This window comes from Belonocnema kinseyi, chromosome 2, assembly GCF_010883055.1.
Source record: "Belonocnema kinseyi isolate 2016_QV_RU_SX_M_011 chromosome 2, B_treatae_v1, whole genome shotgun sequence".
NCBI classification, from domain to species: Eukaryota; Metazoa; Arthropoda; class Insecta; order Hymenoptera; family Cynipidae; genus Belonocnema; species Belonocnema kinseyi.
Window position 1 is genome coordinate 103,957,442 of NC_046658.1, and position 20,517 is coordinate 103,977,958.

Here is a 20,517-nt window from a genome sequence, read left to right on the forward strand (position 1 = left end):
TCTATCGAAGACCTACAAAGAATGTTGAATAAACTAGATGCAAGCATGAAGAGCATGGGCCTCAGAATTAACGCAAATAAAACAAAAACTATGGTGTTCGAAATAAAGAGTGAGAAAACGCTATGCAATATTTTATTAAATGATGAGAGAATTGAACAAGTTGATAAGTTCGTATACCTTGGTATCTTATTTACTAGGGACGGGAAGATAGATGAGGAATTAGATAGACGAATAAATGAAGGTAAAAATGTTATTGGTAGAGCAGGTCCCCTTATCAGAAGTAAAAATATATCAAATAAAGCTAAACGGGCAATACATAATTCTATATTTGTTCCGACTGTACTATACGGTAGCGAGACATGGACTTATCAAGAAAAAGATAAGAGTAAAATTAACGCAATTGATATGAGATTCATGCGCATAATAAGCGGGAAATCCCTAGTGGACAAAGTAACGAGATAATTCTAAAAGTATATCAAGGTAAAGTAAATGGCAACGTGCCCAGAGGTAGACCGCGGAAAGAATGGTTAGAATGTGTGAATGAGACCCTACTTAGAAGAGACATAAGAAGTCACAGAAACACGAGAGCCTGCATGAAAAAATGCATGGACATAAAAGAAGCTAGAGAAGTATGCCAGGACAGGAAAGTATGGCGGCGAATAGTTAATAAAAAGAGTGTCAGTAAAGTGAATGACGCCTGAAACAAAGACCTTGGCTATTAATGGACCCAAGTGGGGAACCTTACATAACGACTTCGTGAGGTTCCTCGCTTGGGGTGATTGCTAGAGAGATTGATCAGCAACCTGGGTCGGATCAGTGTTGAATGGTTAGAATGTGTGAATGAGACCCTACTTAGAAGAGACATAAGAAGTCACAGAAACACGAGAGCCTGCATGAAAAAATGCATGGACATAAAAGAAGCTAGAGAAGTATGCCAGGACAGGAAAGTATCGCGGCGAATAGTTAATAAAAAGAGTGTCAGTAAAGTGAATTACGCATGAAACAAAGACCTTGGCTATTAATGGACCCAAGTGGGGAAACTTACATAACGACTTCGTGAGGTTCCTCGCTTGGGGTGATTGCTAGAGAGATTGATCAGCAACCTGGGTCGGAGCAGTGTTGCGGAACGAACGTGTTATTTACTTAAATAACACGAGAATTCTGAATCAATCTGAAAAATCTCTATCCCTTCCACACACTACTCCTTTCCCCTGCCGAGTGAGTCACGCCTACCCCGAAAGGGAAATGGCTTAATGGTGTAATAATAATTTTTATTTTAATAATTTATTTATATTAAAAATATTATTAGGTCAATTGACTGAGTTAAATATCTGAAGAGAAACTGTTGGTTCTCATAATACAACTACAAGGAACTTTATCATTGAACAAACCATCAAAATTTGATTTAATTTGTTAAATTTATCTATGTACATTATAAAAGAAACATTTATTTTTGAACCAAAAATAAAATTTTTACTCTTGAATATACATAAAATAATCTTTGATTTTTTAAATGAGATGTTTGATAATACTATGAAAACAAATCGAACCACACTTTTTTGAATAGCGAGAACATATTTATTGCAGAATTCAAAACAAATATTAAAAATCCTTGCTTTAAAAAAAAATGTCCGGATTTTTCTTAATACTGCAAATTCCAGGCTAATCCTCGGGTTTCTCTATTTGCGGCCACCCTGAGGCTCTTTTTTTCTGAAAATTAAAAATTCAAATCTTGAGAATGTTTTTCTGCGATCCTTAAAGTTTAAAACCATCTTCAGAGTAGAGGGTTAAAGGATGGCAATGCTTAAAAATAACAGGCATTTATTCACAACTTCACATCAATATGTTTTGTTCAGGTTCAACTAAAAAATAATTTGGCATACAAATTTAAAAAATTCTGGTCCTAGTTAATACTGGAAAACAAGATGTACTACAAACGGCATTGATGTCCAGTAGCGAGGAGAATTCACCCGAAGATGGAAATCTACCAAGTGACATAGGTTAGGACTAGCGCCTTCAAAACTTTTATTTTTCAAACAACCAAATAAAATTTATCATTATGCATCTATCCAAATACCAATATTGATAAAAAGATAATTTATTATATATCAGTAGGTTTCAGTTTTAAAAGTAGTCTCTATAACAAATAACAATTATGAGGTGATTGATAAAGTCATAAGCAATTAAAAGCCCAATTTTAATGTTTAATACATCAAAGATAAATATTTACTTATTAATTATCCTTTCAATATTCAAGGCATAAGAGTAGTTGCCATTATCTAAATTTAATTAGCGATAATTAATGGTCATTTCTGATGTGGTAGAGTCTTATAAATCAAATTAGCATACTTTTAATAAGTTACGAGTTTCTCGATAATTGTGTTATGTATTACCGGACTAGCGACCAACCGTGATGATGAAAATTTCCTGACTGATTCTAAAATCGAAAGCAGCAAGGTAAAGGAGGATAAGAGGAAGTTGAGTTCGACGGCTGAAGAATATGAATTGGGCAAGAACGTCCAATCTCAGGAAAAAGAAGATAACAATCTGACGAAGGAGATTGAAAGTGGTAGATCTTTTAATTTATTGTTCCTCTTTATTTCTAGTTTTATCATTTGTATAATGAATAATATATAGTTATTTATGAATAATTATTACAGGAAGTAGAAATGGTCTACCGAAGATTCATCAGTAGGATATTTTTTGATTTCAAAACAGTTCCAAATTTAACAAAATGACTTTTGATTCAGCACTTTTTAGGGTGGCCGGAAAACTTAATTTTCAAAATTCTTCGACTTTTTCTCTGATTTTTCTTTAACTAATTTTTATTTTCCCCGTGTCTAATTTACCTGAAAAACTGAAAATGGCTTATTAGAACCGAAAAAGAATTCAAAAGAATTAATTTTATACTACTCCCTAAAAATTCAAGTTAAATTAAAAAGAATTCAAATAAATTGTACAAGATTCTGACAAATCCATTGATTTTAGTAAAATTCCGATAAATTTAGAGAAATTAATGGGAAATGAGAAGAATTTCATCAAATGCAGAGTGAAATTCAAAGTGAAAAAATGAAACAAATAAATTGTCTGAAATCTATTAAATTATGATAAAATCCCGTGAAATTCAATGGAATTGGAAATTTTCTAAGATGCTGGGAAATTGATTAAAATACCTTGAGAGCTTTTAAAATCATTGAAATCCTCGAAAATCTTATAATATTTTTTAGAATCTTGTTAAATATCTTAAAACACAACCGAAGTTCTATGAAATTCTTTACAGTTACATGCAATTTTGTTAAATCCCTCAACATCAATGCAATTCTGCAAATCCCTCGAAAATTTTCAAATTTATTAAAAATGCCTTGGAATGTTTTACAATACCCTAAAATATTTTATATCCTTGAAAATCCCTTAAAATTATTGTAACAAAATTAAAATTTCTTGGAATCTTTAAAAATCCGCTTAAGTATTTAAAATACTTTGGAATCTTTCGAATTCCCTTAAAACTTCCAATACTTCTTTAAAATACCTTATAATTATTTTAAATCTCTGTTAAATATTTCAAATCCTTCAAAATCTTTTGAGATTTCTTGCAATTTTCTAAAGCTTCTGAAAATTCCTTGAGATTTATTTAATACTCTAAACAAAATTTGTCATTCTTTAAAACAATTTGAAATTCCTTAAAACTTTTTTCTAAAATCCTTGGAATTACTGAAAATACCCTAAAATCTTTCAAATTCTTAGAAATCCCTTTAAATTATTGGAATCAACTGCAGATTCCTTAGATTGTTTAAAATATCATACAATTTTTAAACTACTTTAAAATCTTTAAAAATAACTTGAAATTTTCTTAAGCTTTTGAAATTGCTTTGGAATCCCTTGAGACTCCCTAAAATATTTCAAACCGTTGAAAATATTTTAAATGCCTATATACAACATTTCAAATCCTGCAAAACGTTTTAAAATCCCTCGTAAGTTTTTAAGCTCTTTAAAATTTCTTAGATGTCTAAAAAATACCCTAAAATCTTTAAAGTCGTTTGAAATATCTTCAAATTATTGAAATAAAGTAAACATTCCTTAGAATTATTTTAAATTCACTAAAATATTTAAAATCCTTTGAAATCTTTTGAAATGCCTTCCAATTTTGTAAAGGTCTTGAAAATCCTTTGGATCTTTTAACATAGCCTATAATATTTCAAATCCTTTGACATCTCTTTGAAGTACAGAAATTAATAAAAGATTCCTTGAAATCTTTTAACATTCCCTAAAATATTTCATATAATTTAAAATCTTTTGCGATACTTTGATACTCTTTGAAACTCTTGAAAATGCCTTAGAATCTTTTTAAATACCCAGAAATATTTCAAAGCCTTTAAATTCTATTGAGAAATCCTCTGAAACTATTTAAATTTCTTTAAAACTCATTGTAATTTTTTTAATGCACAAAAAATTGAATTCGAAATCTTTTGGAATTTTTCGGAACTTTTTAAAGTCCTTTAAAATTCCTTAGAAGTTTCATAAATACCCTAAAATCGCCTAAAATTTTTGAAATTCCTTGGAATCATTTGAAATCTCCTAAAATATTCCCAATCCCTTTGAAATTTTAAAAGGTTCTTAAAATTTTTTGAAATATTTAAAGCTCTTAAAATTTTTTCGTAATTTCTTCAAATAGCCTAAAAAATTTCAAATCGAAATATTCTTATTCCCTTGAAACTTTTTGAAGCCCCTTAATATATCCTGCAGTTTTTAAAATCCTTTGGAATAACTTCAAATTATTAGAATCTATTTTCTAATATTTTCAAACCCTTCAAAATTTTTAAAAATCTAATACAATTTTTAATGCTCTCAAAAATTCTTTGGACTTTTTAAAAATACCCGAAAGTCCTTAAAATCCGCTGAAATCGCTTAAAATTATTGCAATCATTAAAAGTTTCTTTCACTCTTTTAAAATACCTGCAAATGTGGAAAAAAAAGAACATACAAAATAGTACAGAATATATTCCATATATTCATTAACCCATGCGTAAATTTATTGAAAGAAAAGTTACTAATGTGACATTTTATTTTAAAAAGTGACTGTTTAGCAGCCCTGATTATTCTTGCCAGCTATTTAAGGCTTCTTACTGACATCCCCTGAATTTTTCAATTTTTACATTCTCATTCATGAGAGTGTAATGTAATCGTCCAAATTTTCGATCTCTGTTTTTTAAAGGGTCTTTACGTTTTGGTACTCACAGAGTACGAAATCATGAAATTGTATAGGTGTCTGTCTATATGTCTGTTTGTATGTATAGTTAGTTACCTTGCTAACATTTGAAGGATTTTTCCAATCGAATCAACCTTTGATACATTTCTTAAGGTTCTCAAAATGAAAGTTACGTTTGTTAAGCAGATATTTTCAAGCAAAATTAAGAAATTTAGAGAATTTTTAAAATATGAAATTTTTTTTCAAATTAAAAAATTTTTTTCAACGTTTCTTATAGATGGGTAGAACGCTTGCAAATTATCAAAATAAAATTTGCAATTTAGATGAAAATTAGAAAAGTTATATACTTTTGAACATTTTGACAAAAATTTAAAAAATTAGAGCTTTTTCAACATTAAAAATAAATGTTTATGAGTTTCAGAAATTTTTGCCAAATTTTATGGTACGCGGAAAAAAGACTTGCAAATTATCCTAATGACGTTTTTTTCGATAAAAATTAAAAAAGTGATATGTTTTTCTACATTTTGAAAATTTTCAATAAAAGGAAAAAATATATTTTTTCAAGTTATATTATCTTGATGAAGTTTTTCATTTGGACACAAATTATCGAGCGCGAAGCGCGAGTGTCATAGTGAGAGTGTAATCGTTAAAGCCGTATGTGCTTTGAGAACCTTCTTTAAGAACAAATGGAAAAAATTTCAGTTCCAATTTTTTCTAATACGTTCAAGGTTATTTCAAGGTCAGCTTTGTCTCAGGTCATGGGTCAAGGATGATCTTGAACTTCAGCCGAAAATTTTAAGGCTTGACCCAGGTATGGGTCTGACCTTGAGCTTGACCTTCCATGTAATTTTAAGGTCAATTTTTTACATTTAGCGTTACCCAGGAACAACGATGTGGACGTAGTAAAATTTCTTCCCTTTGGAGTATTTGATTTACGTGAGTCTCCTCGCCTCTCACGATCGGGGTGCTAATTTTAAGTGAGTCCCCTAGCTCCTGACTGTTTAATATTAGCATCGATTGCCATAGTGTCTTTGACGCCTTATTTACAAACGCTATTTGCGTTATTACAAAATTTGAGTATTGAATATTAGTTATGCTAGCATCAAGCCTACGAATATTAAAAAAGTCAATTAAAGTATAGTTTTAACTTTCTTCACAAACAAATCATGAAATAATAAATAAATGAAAATTAAAGAACTGAATAGTTACAAGTTTAAGCTTCGTTATAAATTGATACTTCAACAAGCAACGAATTCCAAATTTTTTACCATACAAAAGTTTGTGTCAATCATGAGTGCAGTAGTTTACATGTAAAAGAGAGGTGGAGCTTTTACGTAAAACTACCAGATTACATTTTTAATTTTTTTTAACGTTTGTCTGCGTTATAAGTTTAACCTTCTTGAATCTGATTGAAATTTAAGTATGGGCTAGTCCGTAAACTCAAAATGTACCGCCTCACTGGAAGAGAAAAAATAACACTTCTTATGATGAGAGGTTCGGATCAAGTGGAAAGATTTCTCAGGACAGTAATGAATGTTTTCAATAAAACATTTAGGGTTGGTAGAACTCCAATTGCACTCTCGACCATTCAAAATACAGTTAGTATGTTCAATAATCTCGGGGTTATCAGAGATCTACCTAGATCAGGCAGACAAAGGTCAGCAAAAAATGAGGAGAAGTCACGAGATGTTTTGTTATCATTCACTGAAAATCCGCATAATTCCATCCGCAGAGCAGCTCGAAAGCATGACATAAGTAAATGTTTTGTACACAACGTACTATAAAGAGCGAAATTCCATCCATTTAAAGTGAAACTGGTTCACAAGTTGAATGAAAAATATTTCGATCATCGCGTTGAGTTTTCTGAAGACATGATGGCACGAACAGTTGAAGATCCTAACTTTCCATCATACACAGCTTTTTCAGATACACCAACTTTCCTACTTGATGGAACTTTGAATAAAGTGAAACCCCAAAATTTAGATGAATTACGGTAAAGGATCATACATGAGTCAGCTCTCATTCCCGTTAAAATGATCTTAAATGATATTGATGCTTTTTATCATCGATTAGCTTACTGTCAAGAGGTGAACGAAGAACCATTCGAGCACTTAAAATAAGCTGTTATGCTGATTAATGCTAATAATCATATGTGAGCGGCGAGGGGACTCACTTAAATCTAGCACACCGAAGGGAACAGATTTTACTACGTCCACGTTGTTGTTCCTGAGTAACGCTAAATGTAAAAAAATGGAGCTTCAAATGATCTTGAAGGTCAAGCTCAAGGTCCAATTCCAGGTGACCTGACCAAACAATTGAATAATCATAATAATTATTAATTAATTAATAATAAAAATTAAAGGAATTCCTTGAGTGTTTCCTGATTTCAGGGTTTTCCTGACCTGCGGCCACCCTTTTTTTTACTGTATATAATTAATTATAAGGTGAAAATATCTTAATTTCTATGATATAAATTTTAATGATATTATAATTTTATCTATGAAAGATTCTGGCTCGAATATAATTGGAGACATATGCAGAATATGTCATATGGGAAGCTTTCCACCTTTGAGTGGAAATCGTCCCTTATGGGAATGGAGAACTCAGAGCAATCGTCCAATAGAGAATCAGGCGTCCAACATTTCCAACTTCGCTTATCTCGGTCCTTTGATTTCGGCTTGCAAGTAAGGAATATTTTTTATTTATTGCATTTATTGATATATATATATATATATATATATATATATATATTTCCAATAAAATGTTGCTAAATGAAATATTTATAAAATTGTGGAAACAATTAGTTATTTACCCACAACGTTACAGTTTTTAGCAACATGAGAAATTAGTCCCCATGAAAATTAGGGTTAAGTGAAAAAATATACTTCACTGAGACATTCTAATACTGTGGAAGCGTTCATTTGGACAAAAATAAAAAAAACTTCAAATGTTTTGAAATTTGGGAATATCTACTACTTCCCATTAGGATATACATTTTTAACTTTAAGAATTTTGAAATAAGAAAAATATTACATAAAAAAACTTTAAAAATGACTTGTGTTACAAACTTTTTATTATTTGCATACGTCTCGATTCAATGTTTCATTTACTTTTCTCATTGAAAATGAAAAAAATATGTTTACAAATCTAAAAAAGATTTTTGATCATTTGATCAGTTTTTGTATTTAAAATTATGTAATTTTATATTTAATTCAGGTATTTCAATATTCCTTTTGGATTCTAGTGACTTTTTCCGTCTTATTTCGAAATCCATCCGAAAATTTAGAAAACATTAAGTTGAAGAGGTGACGAGGATTTGTTTAGAAATGTAAAATGTCGATTTTTGCAAAAAAAAACTATACATATTTTTCACAATTTTTTAAACTTTGGCCTTCTAGAAGGAAAACATGCTATTGTTTTTATACGTGTTAAAAAATTATGTTATCCACGGGAATTTTTGTTCATAAAATCCAATTTCCGCATTTTTCTCAGAAGCGTCGAAAGATCCTACAAAATAAAAAAATAATAAAGACATAAGTTTAAATATGCAAAAAGATTCCATAAAAAATCCCTCTTCCTCTGCCATTATTTCTTGCATGGTTGGCGAGAAAAATGCTGAAGTAATATTTTCAGAGAAAACATTCTTCGGACTTAAAAAAACGGTTTAGCCCCAAAAAGTTGCGGTTTTCGAGTAAATACTTTATTTATGTGCGCAAAATTCGAAGAAAAAAATGCAGAACAAAATCCGAATGTTATAAATTCATAATTTTTTTCTCAAATCGCAAAAATATTTTTCGATAAAACAGGATCTATTCTTACTGTTAAAATATTTACTTTTGAGGATGCATTGTTTTTTAAAATATCGTTTTATTAAAAGAAAAAAGAAATTCTATAGAAATTTTGTTCTTTAGGATTAATAATCGTGCAAAATAAAAACAGCTATACTAGTACACAATAATTTAATTTCGAAAGTTTATTCCTCAATTTTCGGGAAAGAGCTAATTTCGCCTGTGTTTAGAGCATTTAGACAATTTTTTTAAGGTTTCTTCTTTGAAGTGGGTTAGGGGGGGGGGCATAACAAATGTGTGTAGTTCGATGTTTGAAATATTTTAGGTCCTAAAATGGATTGTGAATTTTGATGTAGATTGTTTGATGAAGGATATAAATAAATAAAATTTGGTGTAGTTTGTGTTGTGAATGTTAAATGCATTATTTTCGGATGTAATAAATAAAGCAATTGAAGCTACATTCTTCTACTTGCACTTGCGCTAAACGTCAATGAAGTTAACTTTCCTATCACGAGACAATCACTGTTCACCATCATTAAAGTTCCGCGCTGCACGTCACGTCGAAGTTCAAGGAAGTCACGGTCTCTTGAGGAAGAGTCCGTAGGGATCCGATGAGTCCCACGCAAGAACTGTTCCATTGCTCTTCCTCGCAAATCGATCTGACAAACCTAGGAATCAATGTCAACTAAGTATTAGTTTTTTTTCAATTAGCAAATTTCATCAAAAAAACTCCTCTGTCTTCTATGCGAACAAAATCTCTTGACAATTTCAAAAATATAGCCAATATGTGCAATTTGGTTTTCAAATTGTTTTGTCAACTCTTTATCTGGGTACTCTACTTTTTAATATTTAACTATAAAATTCAATTTTAGAGAGTGTGCGAGACTTTAAATTTAAGATACACTCTAAGTTTAGAATTTATAATAGTTTTTTGTGGCTGATTCATCGTCTCAGTTGAAAACTCATATCTTTACTTGAAAATCTCACTATTTCATTTAAATACATCTTTTTTGGTATAAAATAAATTTTCTTGGTAGAAATATCATATTTTCGTGTTCAAAAATTGAATTTGTTTGTAGAAAATTGGTCTCTTTTGGAAAATATTTAATATTTTTTGATTAAAAGTAAAAATGGTAAAAATGATTTTTTGTTTGTTTAGGATTCAGATGTTTTGTTAAAATTTTCTTTTTTGGGAGAAATTGAACTATATTGTATTTAAAATTAAAATCTTCTTCGGTTCAAATATTTTTTATACATCAAATTTTTCATTGTGAATACAATTTGAAATACAAAATTTAATGTTTTCCTTTCAAGAAACATAACGTAACATCCAATTAGTCAACGTCAGTTTAAAGAGTTTCTTCCAACTGTAATCTTTTAAAATAATAAAATATCATATTTCCTAAAAAATATAAACGGTGAAATTTTTTAAAATACTGATAAATTTGTGACGTTCGCTTTGTCATGAAAAGTATGTTTTTTAGGAACATGATTGAAATTTAAATCTACATTTTAAATATGTATATTAATCTCTTAAGTTTATACATTATGTAAGTATATATGTTATTTATGTAAATAGTTTAAATGTTAAAAATAAAAAATTCTTGAAAATGATGTGACAATTTTCTTTGAAACTTTTAAAATAACAAGGGTTTATAACTTATTTTAATGTTTTCGTTTATAGAAAAATTAACTTTAATAGAGAAACGGTTTTAAATCGCCCACAACGAATAATAAATGAAACTTTTAAACAATTAAAAAATAGTTGATCTTATATTTCTGTTATATTTCACCTCTTGCAAGACGTTTAAAAATATACAAGCGCACTTTTGCTACTTGTGTAAATATGGATAGGCGCATACCGCCATTTTCGATTATTTCTCGAAACTATTTGATGTAGAGAAACCCGCGTTCCTAATTGGATGAAGCTGCCGTTCTTTTTCCTGTTTAAAATAAAAAGTCTGGAAAGTTCAGGTAATAGTTCAGATAATAAAAATATGTCTTAACATCTTTTTTAAATTGAACCTGATTTTTATTTTAAAAAATAACTTTAAAGAGAAAATTGACAAAGATTTCAAAATTAATTTAGAAGTTGCAAACATTCCTAACAAATTTAAAAAAAATTTCCTTTTTGAATATTTTGTAGTAAAGCTTATTAAGGATTTTGAAAGGTTGTAAATATGTAATAAAAAACGTTCTGAAAAATGATGGGGAAATTTAAAGTAATTATTTAATAAGAAAATTGAATTTTAAAAGAATATTTAGTAAGATTTTAAAAGATTTACAACATTGTTATAATAGAATCTGTAAGATTTAAAGGCAAATTTCTTAATTTTTCAGAACATTTTTGAAAAAATTTGAATAATTAAAAAAAATATGCAGATAGGTTTAAAATTTTTTTAAATGGTTAAAAAAAAGTTTTAAATTGAAAATAATTTCCAAAAATGTAAAACACAATTAGGAAAAAAAGTAAGCAAAGTGTAGATTTTATAAGATTTTGAAATAAAATGTTGAAGCTATTTAAAAATTTTGAAAGGTTTAAAAAAAAAAAATTCTATTCAGATTTCTCGGACAGAATAATTTAAAAGATTTTAAGACGTTCTAAAAGATTTAAAAAATCATCAATAAAGAACCATGAAGATTTTAAAGCAATTTTTTAATTGTGCAGACTTGCTTTATTTAAAAGAATTAATGTTAAGAAAATATTTTTAACGATTACTAACCATTACAAAAGATTTCCAAAATTGTCCAAAATGAATTAATTCGAATGATTTAAAAAGATATTTAAGAATTGTTAGAATTTTAAATAGTTTAAAAAATTTTTTAAAGTTTGAAATATTTCTGAAAAATTATAAATTATTCTTAATTTTTTTCAAACTTCAAACAGGTTCTTCTAAATTACTCAAAATGTTTCTAAAATTGAAAATACTCGAAAGCCGTTTAAATCCTATGAAATTCTTCAAAATTGTTATGAAATTTCGAATTGTTTACAATTGCATTTTTTTAAATCTGTTTTTAAAATAATATTCAATCCCTTAATTTATTTTTATGAAATTTCTTGCAATGCCTTGGAATTTGTAAAATCATTTAAAATTTCTTAAAACGTTCGAAACCTTTAAGCGCTCCTTAAAATAATTGAGTCCTGGAAATTCTATGAATTTCCTTGAAAGCTGTTTAAATACTTTAAATCTTTCAAATATTTTGAAGACTTACACTCCTGAAAGCTAATTTTTACAAATAAATAATAATACGTTACTTTTTTTGAGATGAATATATTTGAAGGAGGACACCTATGATTTTTATGATATAAGGAAAAAATCCTATGTTCGCAAAAAGTCCGAGAAAATTGTTCGATAAATTGATGATTTAAATATTATTTAATTTTAATTGGTTGATTACAAAATTAATAATCATTCCAGATGTCGTGGTACAGTTGGTTTGGTACACGTAGAATGTCTTGAGCGATGGTTGACAGAATCAGGGCACACCAGATGTGAATTATGCGGCCACCACTTCTCAATAAGAAGGGTCCCTCGTCACAGTATTTACCGAAGTATTGTTATTTGGTTCAAGACAGTATTTGCAACACGTCAGGTAAATAGTAACAATGGATAAGTACCGCGCAGAACAGTGCGCGTATGGCAAAGTAACGAACCCGCATGCGCGCAAAATTCTCGCGGACGGTGAAGTGCGCCTTAACTGCCTAGGCCGGTAAAGTACACTGACGTGCAACAGCTTTAGACCCCCTCTTTTTTTATGACTGAATAAATTCTCTGAATTTTTATTATACCAGAGCTAAAACAAATTATCTCTAAAAGGTTGATTGTTTTTCGAACTTCTGTATAAAATAAGCCCAGGATGAAGCTAATTGTTTAGTTTTTAAGTAGATATTGCAAAAATATTGTAAATTTCAATGTTTCTTAAATTTTTCAATAATTTCCGAAATAGTCAACATTTTTCAATGTTCTTGGGCTCATTTTGAACCTTTTTTCACTGTATCTCAACAGCTTATGAGTATAAATCGTAACAATTTTCTTTTTGAATTGCAAGAATTTGAAGATGAAACAAAAAATTTTGAAAAAGTGCAATATTATTTTTGGTAACAAAAACATTTTTGTAAAATATATTACACATATAATTATGCAGTTTCTATGTAATTTCCTCAACAAATATATTTATTTAACTTTTATTCTGATTTGCCTACAGATATTTTCAAATTTTTCCGACTTTTTTATTACAACTTCAAGTTCTTGCAATTCGAAAAGAAATTTTTTATAATTCATACTCGTAAGCTCTTGTGATACAATGAAAAAATAGCTTCAATATGAAAAACATAAAAATTTACATTATTTTTGCAATATCTATTTAAACACTAGACAAATTGGCTTCACCCGGGGCTTATTTTATACAGAATTTCGAAAACAATCAACCTTTTAAAGATCAACTTTTTCAGCTCTGGTCTAATTAAAATTAAGAGAAATTTAACAAGTTGCGAAAAATATAATTTTTTTCTTAAATATTTAACTATTTTATAGAAAACTTACTATTTATTAAAAAGTAATTTTTTGTTGTTAAAAATTGAAATAGTTTGGTTAACATTATTGAAAATTTGGCTGAAAATTAAAATATTTGGTTAAAAATTTAATTGTTTTGTTAATAATTCACCTTTTTTGTTAAAAATGCATCCTTTTTGGCCGAGAAATTAACTGTTTTCTTTAACATTCATCCTTTAAGATTAAAACCTCGTTATGCTTGATCGAGAAGTAATCTTTTTTTATAACAAAATCCATCTTTTTTATATAAAAATTAACTGTTTTATTGAACATACGCCTTTTTATGCAGAAAATTCGTCCTTTTGCATTTGAAATTAATTTTTTGTATAGAAAATTGATCTTTCTTGGTAAAAATTCCTCTTTTTTGTTTGTAAATAAACTGGTTTGTTGAAAATTCGTGTTTTTGGCTAAAACATTCGTTATTTTGGATTGAAAATTTCTTACCGTTAAAAATTCAACTATTTTGTTAAGAAGTGATCTACTTTAGCAGAAAATAAAGTTTTGTTGTTGTTTTTGTTTTGTTAAAAATGTATTTTTTTATAGAAACTTAAGTTTTTTGGTTAAAAATGCTACATTTGGCCTAAAAAATAATTTCTTTTTGATAAAGATTTAAGTATTATGTTAAAAATTCAATTATTTTGTTGAAAATTATTCTTCTGTGTTCAAAAGTTTAACTGTTTTGTTAAATATACGCCATTTTGGGTACAAAAACGTCTTTTTGGATTGAATGTTAATCTTTTATGGTAGAAAAATCCTCTAACTTGGAATAAAATGAACGGTTTTGTTTAAAATTCAATTGCATTTTGCAACATTCGTGTTTTTGACTTGAAGATTTAACTATTTGGTTGAAAATTCGTCTTTTTTGCATGAAATTTCAACTATTTATTTAAAAACTTAAATATAATTATAAATTAATTATAAAAAATAAAATAAGTTAATTGTAAAAATTGTTTGGAATTGTACTTTTTGTTATAATCTTAAAAATTCAGCTCTTTTGTTTAAGATTCGTTTTTGTTGTTAAAAATCTCTTTTGTCGAAAATACACCTATTTTGTTAGACAATCAAGCTTCAAGGCTCAAATTAGGATGTAAAAATTATTGAGTACAGTGAGACCCTTCTATTGCGCAGGTTTTTGGGGCTGACGTTGGGTGGCAATAAGCCCGATTGACTGCCGCTTCGGATCACAACGCTTTTGTTTTGCACGTCTGTGTGACCATCGCTCACCCCGTGCAGCACTTTCCCTTGTATCCGCGGCGTGGCGTCAATTCGCGGAATAACTTTAGTGGTCAGCGTTATTAAAGGGTTTCACTGCATTTATACCATATTCTATAATAAAAATTAAGCAATACGCTTTTTTTTAAAATCTTAAAAGTAAATTTTTACAAAAATCCCACCTATTTTTTTTAAATAGCCAATATAATATGCTGGATATCTGGTAAGTTTCGGTCTTGTCCACTGCTTTACAGTGAACAAAATTTTTGTTCAAAAATCGAATTTTTGAATGGTTACACTGAAAAACGGTTGAGCCCATATGAAACTTATAATATCCCTTTTTTATTTCAGCATTAACTGTAAAATAATATAATGAAAAATAAAAAATGTGAAAAGAAGATTATCAGCAAAATGACACCTTTTTATGTTTCGTAATATATTAACAAGTTTATTTTGTTGTTCATTACTTTCTTTGGTTTAAAATGTATCTAGTTTATTAGAAATTTTTCTGTTCATTATTAATTTTTCTATTTAGAAATATAAGTATTTATTTGAAAATTGTTCCCCTAAAAGTCGCACACTTTTATGAAAAAACATCACCCAATTTCCCTTGCTTTCATTTTAGGCTTTGAAGTCTGTATTCCATAACATTTGTCCCACCGGAGTTCTACAATAATCGCACGACAAATTTGGAAATAAAATTTTATCTTTGAAAGCCACACAAATGAAAATAAAAAATTAATTCTTTTTTTTAGTACAGTTTTAAATTCTGTCTTCACTAGATGTTGCTGGACATTCTTTACCTTGCTGCAACGACACCACTGGCTTTATTTTCCATCTATATTTGTGCCCTTGCTGTAAAATTGATGTTACAAAGTGGTATTTATGAATTACCTTGGATGATAATAGCGATATTACCGACATGTTCCTTAACTCTGGTAGCCTATTGGGGATGGCTCATAACCCTTGGAAGGTACATCATCAGGTATTAAATAAATAAAAGCCTAATGCAAAATTAAAAATAACACTCGAATCCAGACAAATATTCGCGTTCATAAACATATTTCTAGATTAATTTTAATATTGATTTACATATTTTTCTAAACAGGTAGTTTTTACAGCAATATTAGTGTGGCTAATAAAAATCTTAATTAAAAAATTTTTCAGACGATACTCCCTAAAGTTCTGCTTTTTATTGAAAAAGTATTACTATAAATTTTATTTTATTTTTAAAAAATTGTTAAGAGGTTTTACCAGGCCGTTTCAGTTCTAATAAATATAGTTTTTATAGTTTCAAATATGGGTTATTTGTTAGGGAAAGAGCCCCGAATATTAAAAATAATCAAAAAATGTTGTAAATATTATCGGGCTGATAATAAAAAAATGTGTGATCGCATTAGATTAAAGTAATATTCAAATGAATTGGCCAAAATCCAAAAATTTCTAGAGATTCCATTTCAGTGTATTCAAAAGAATTAAAAGGAAATCAGAAGAATTGAAAGGGATTAAATATCATTTAAAGATCACTAAAGTGATGCTTTCTTTTCAAAAAGGGAATATAGTCGCTATTTCAAGTAATATAAAATATTGTCATTATTTCAGGAAGAAAAATTTTGAGAGGTCATTTCAACCCACTTATTATAATGAAAGAAAAATTTTCGCATTCTACGCACAATAATATTTTTAAAATGTTCTTTTTTGTTTGTTAAAATTTAAGCCTTATTTCTGCATAAAAAGAAAATACTTTCTAGAGATGAAAGAATTTTTTAGCCTTAAAGTTGTATTTTTTACAAATTGAAAATAAATTGAAAAGGTCTTTTGATTTTCGAAGGCCTTTTGAAATTTCGGGTGCTATTTACTCAAAATTCAAAACAATAATTTTGCAACACGAAATTGTTTTATATATTATTACTGTACCTAATTTCTTCTTGAAATTAAGAAATTGCACGCAAGGTTACTTACGCATATAATCAAATGCGCAAGCGCTTTGAAAAATCGCATAGGCTGGAGATTCGAACCCTACTTACATGAACTATCTAAAATCGGAAGTATCTAAACTTAGCGTACCCAAATGAGCTATCGACCAACTTGGATCTTCCCAATATAAATTTAGCCAAGATTTTTTTTGGAAATGCCAAATCTAGCATAGGAATTTTTGATTTTTGGTTTTAAATATTTCATGAATTTACATATTTTATTTTCAAATTTTAAATTGATCTATCATAAACAAAAATATATTTTCTAATGAAATTAGCCAAAACACCCTATCCTGAAACAGTTAAAACTTTCATAAAGTTAAATCAACTTATCAATGTTGAAATCTGACGTTAAATTTCACATTCGTTTCGAAATTTAACTAAAACTGCTGCTTAAAATTTGTCCAAAGTTTTTCAATATTTAATTCATGTTCAGATTTAATGAGCAGATTTGTCAAAATTTCATGAATATTAATAATTTTCAAAAATAAGTATCTGATATTGTAGACATAAATTTCTCCAACTTCTTTAAAATTTCAATAACAGTACAACTTGAATTTTAAAGTCTGTATCTGAAAATCCTATTCCTGTTGAAAATGCAGTTACATCATAAATTAGGTTAAAGTGCTTTGAAATAACAATTATTCGTAATATTAAAAGATAATAATTTATTTTAAAAAATATTAAAGGTTGAAACTATAACACCCTGAAAATTCAGTAAATATACTACAGAGTTGGTAAGATACCCGTAATTAGCGATATACAAAAGAAATAAAATTTTTGAAATTAATAAGAAAGTCCTAAACTATTACAAATTAATTACCAAATACATTCACTCGTGATAACCGTTTATTAAAAAAATGCGAATCCGAACAAAAAACAACTCGTCTGATTTTCTCCTAGTGAGTTATGAAAATAAAGTAGGTATAGGTAATAATTTTAATTAAATTCTGAGGGTTATCAACTACGAATTTATAACTGTTAATTAAAGTGTTTTAAATTTGTTTTAATTTTAAATCACACTCAGTGATTGTAGACTGTAATTAATATTTTTTAGCGATGAAGTGTATTATTAAAAACGTTTACAAAATAAATAAGGCTGCGTCTCGTCCTGAAAAATTGGGATGTATGGAAAATATTGGACTATAGCCCTCCCCTTGAAATTTATTCACGCTGCTGTAGCAACAAAAAATTAAAATAGTGACGCTAATTAAAAGTTAAAATTATATTACGCCATTCTGTTTCGAAATTTAAATAAAATTGCTGCTTAAAATTTGCCCAGTTTTTGAAAATTCAAATTATTTTCAAATTGAATAAGCATATTTGTAAAAATTTAATAAATATTAATAATTTTCAAAAATAAGTATCTGCACTTATAGACATCATTAGTTTTTCCAACTTCTTTAAAATTTCAATAACGCTACAACTTGAATTTTAAAATCTGCATCTGAAAATCCTATTCTTCTTGAAAATACAATTACAGAATCAAAATTTCATAAACGTTCATAATTTTCAGAAGTAAATATCTGAACACAGAAAAAACGATATTCTAATATTAAGAGTATCATATTCTTAGAGGCATATTCTAACTAAAGGGAGAAAATATTCTTAAAATGATAATATTATTGGGGAGAATAAATGCGCGAAGAAAAATGCGCCTTGCTCAGTTCAATATATTATTTTAACGTTTCGTGCCACGTGTTATCAGACCAGTTTATTTTTTGTTGTAATTTTGGGCATTTATCGTTTTACTTTAAAGAAAAGTGGTAAGTACAACATACAAATAATCAAATATTTTTCATCAAAATGTGTCAAAATGTGTTCAGTACATTCTAATTTTCAATTCAAATAATAGTTTTTAACCTAAACATTTTTTACTTACTCAATTTAACAGTATACTTACTTCCGGCTTTGATGCTCACAATTTATTTACTTTTCAATTAAATATTTCGCAAAGCACAATTTACATATATTTATCATGAATTCATTTCGCGCTGTCACACCGAGACCTAACCTCTATATTCTAAGATTAACTATACCTTATTATCATATAGACAAGAATAATTTAAAAAGAATATATATTCTTAAGGTAAGAGGGCCTCCATCTTACATTAAGAATATATTCTTGGCGCTTATTTAAGTTGCAATTATTCTTCAAGTTAGTGGGAAATTCTTAAAATTAGAATATTGTTTTTTCAGTGAACTCCCAGACCAGATTTTAGATTTTCGAACTTTTTGGAAATTTCAGTTCAGATTACCAGAAAATTCATTCAATCCATAGTAAATTTCGAAATTTCTCAGAAAATTCATACATATATATATTATTTTTCAGTTACGTAAAAATTATGTACCTTAACTTTAAAACTGCATACACTTTGATAAGCTGAAATTATGAAAATTTTAAAAGCAGAACTTTTGAACAATTTGTTTTTAGATATAAGAAAATGTGTGGCAGTACTTTTTTCAACAAAGCAAGAATTCATTAGGCAGCCTAAGCAATGTTCATGTAATTTTTTCAGATTTCATAGCAGACGCTGGCGCAGATTCTGGAGAAACAACTTCATCGTGCGATTATTACCAGAGAATGTTTATGAACACACTGCTTTTCCTATAGCGTCTCTACCCTACTCTGAGCAAGAAGAGAATGAGCTCGACCAATGGCAAGAGGACGAGCTTGGAAATTTTTTGAACGTTTTTTAATTGAAAGAAGCTAGCAAGACATTATTTTCGAATAATATGTTTCCTACTCGACTCGCCGCATGCAAAGTTGCGACCCGTTTGATTGCATTTCATTAAAGCTTACCCTTCCTTAATCATCCCGTTAATTAAAGACAGTCGCTCGTGTACAGGAAATAATTTACGGATGCGTGAAGATGCCCGTACTTGTAATCTGATTGGCTTGAGAAGATAAAAAATACGAAGGAAGAAAAAGAGTATTCGGAAATAACCCCGAGACAAACCTGTTTACTTTGATTTCATAATTGTAATCTAGCTTACAAGTTTAATATTTCAATTTTATAGATCATATATATTACACATTCAAAATAAAAATTGCTGCGTCCAATAAGTGTAATCAAAGGTCGAATAATATAGAAAGAAATTAAAATTTGTGGTTAACAAAAGAAAAGACATCTCATATTTTTAATACTTCATAAAAGTATTTTTTAATAAGGCACCTTTTTTTGAGGAAAGTATGTACACGCAGATTTTTAACTACCTTCTTTCAAAATTATTTAGTTAAAGTTAAATAACAATCAGTCAAATGTATCTGATTGGATCAGCGACTGAATTTTTGCATTTTCATTAGACATTTTCAATCAATTCGGATTTAGTGAGTTGAATGTTAACTTTAGAAAGTTGGTATTTTCTTCCATACGTGAGTGATTGTCAAATCGAAGTCAAAGTTGAAAATTTGCATGATGCAAATCATTCAAATTAAAGAATTAAATATGGTAAATCTTCAAAATTGAGCTGTTGGAAAAAGCTTTAAAATTACAGACCTTAAAAATTGAATAATTTGCAATTATGTTTTCTCAAAATTTTCAATTGTAACGCTTCCAAATTGCAAAATTTTGTATTACAAATGTATAAAATAAAAAAATTTTGATTTTGATAATCCAAAAAGAGCAATTATACAATTTTCAAGCATTGACAGATTTATATATAAAGGCTTGACTTTAATCTTCAAAATCGTTCAAATTGAAAAAATTTATTTTTGCATCATTAAAAATGAAGAAGTTTCGACTGCAACTCTTTAAAATTATAGAACTTTACACTTTTGA

General features: G+C 28.3%; 1 protein-coding gene across 2 annotated transcripts; it reads left to right on the forward strand.

The window, feature by feature from the left end:
- Window positions 1-1,802: 1,802 nt before the first annotated feature.
- On the forward strand, window positions 1,803-20,212 carry LOC117167372 (E3 ubiquitin-protein ligase MARCH2-like). Of its 2 annotated transcripts, none has more exons than XM_033352250.1 (6): window positions 1,803-2,000; window positions 2,402-2,569; window positions 7,713-7,890; window positions 12,414-12,588; window positions 15,542-15,744; window positions 19,255-20,212. In XM_033352250.1, the coding sequence occupies exons 1-6, from the start codon at window positions 1,946-1,948 to the stop codon at window positions 19,433-19,435; spliced, it is 960 nt and encodes a 319-aa protein (XP_033208141.1). In that variant the 5' UTR covers window positions 1,803-1,945; the 3' UTR covers window positions 19,436-20,212. The 2 variants fall into 2 exon arrangements, with proteins under 2 accessions (XP_033208141.1, XP_033208142.1); XM_033352251.1 differs by having other exon boundaries at window positions 15,542-15,732.
- Window positions 20,213-20,517: the final 305 nt, after the last annotated feature.

Coding starts and splice junctions, on each gene's coding strand:
- LOC117167372 (XM_033352250.1), top strand. CDS start 1,946: ATGTCCAGTAGCGAGGAGAATTCACCCGAAGATGGAAATCTACCAAGT. Junction 7,891..12,413: donor CCTTTGATTTCGGCTTGCAA/GTAAGGAATATT, acceptor TAATCATTCCAG/ATGTCGTGGTACAGTTGGTT. Junction 12,589..15,541: donor CAGTATTTGCAACACGTCAG/GTAAATAGTAAC, acceptor TGTCTTCACTAG/ATGTTGCTGGACATTCTTTA.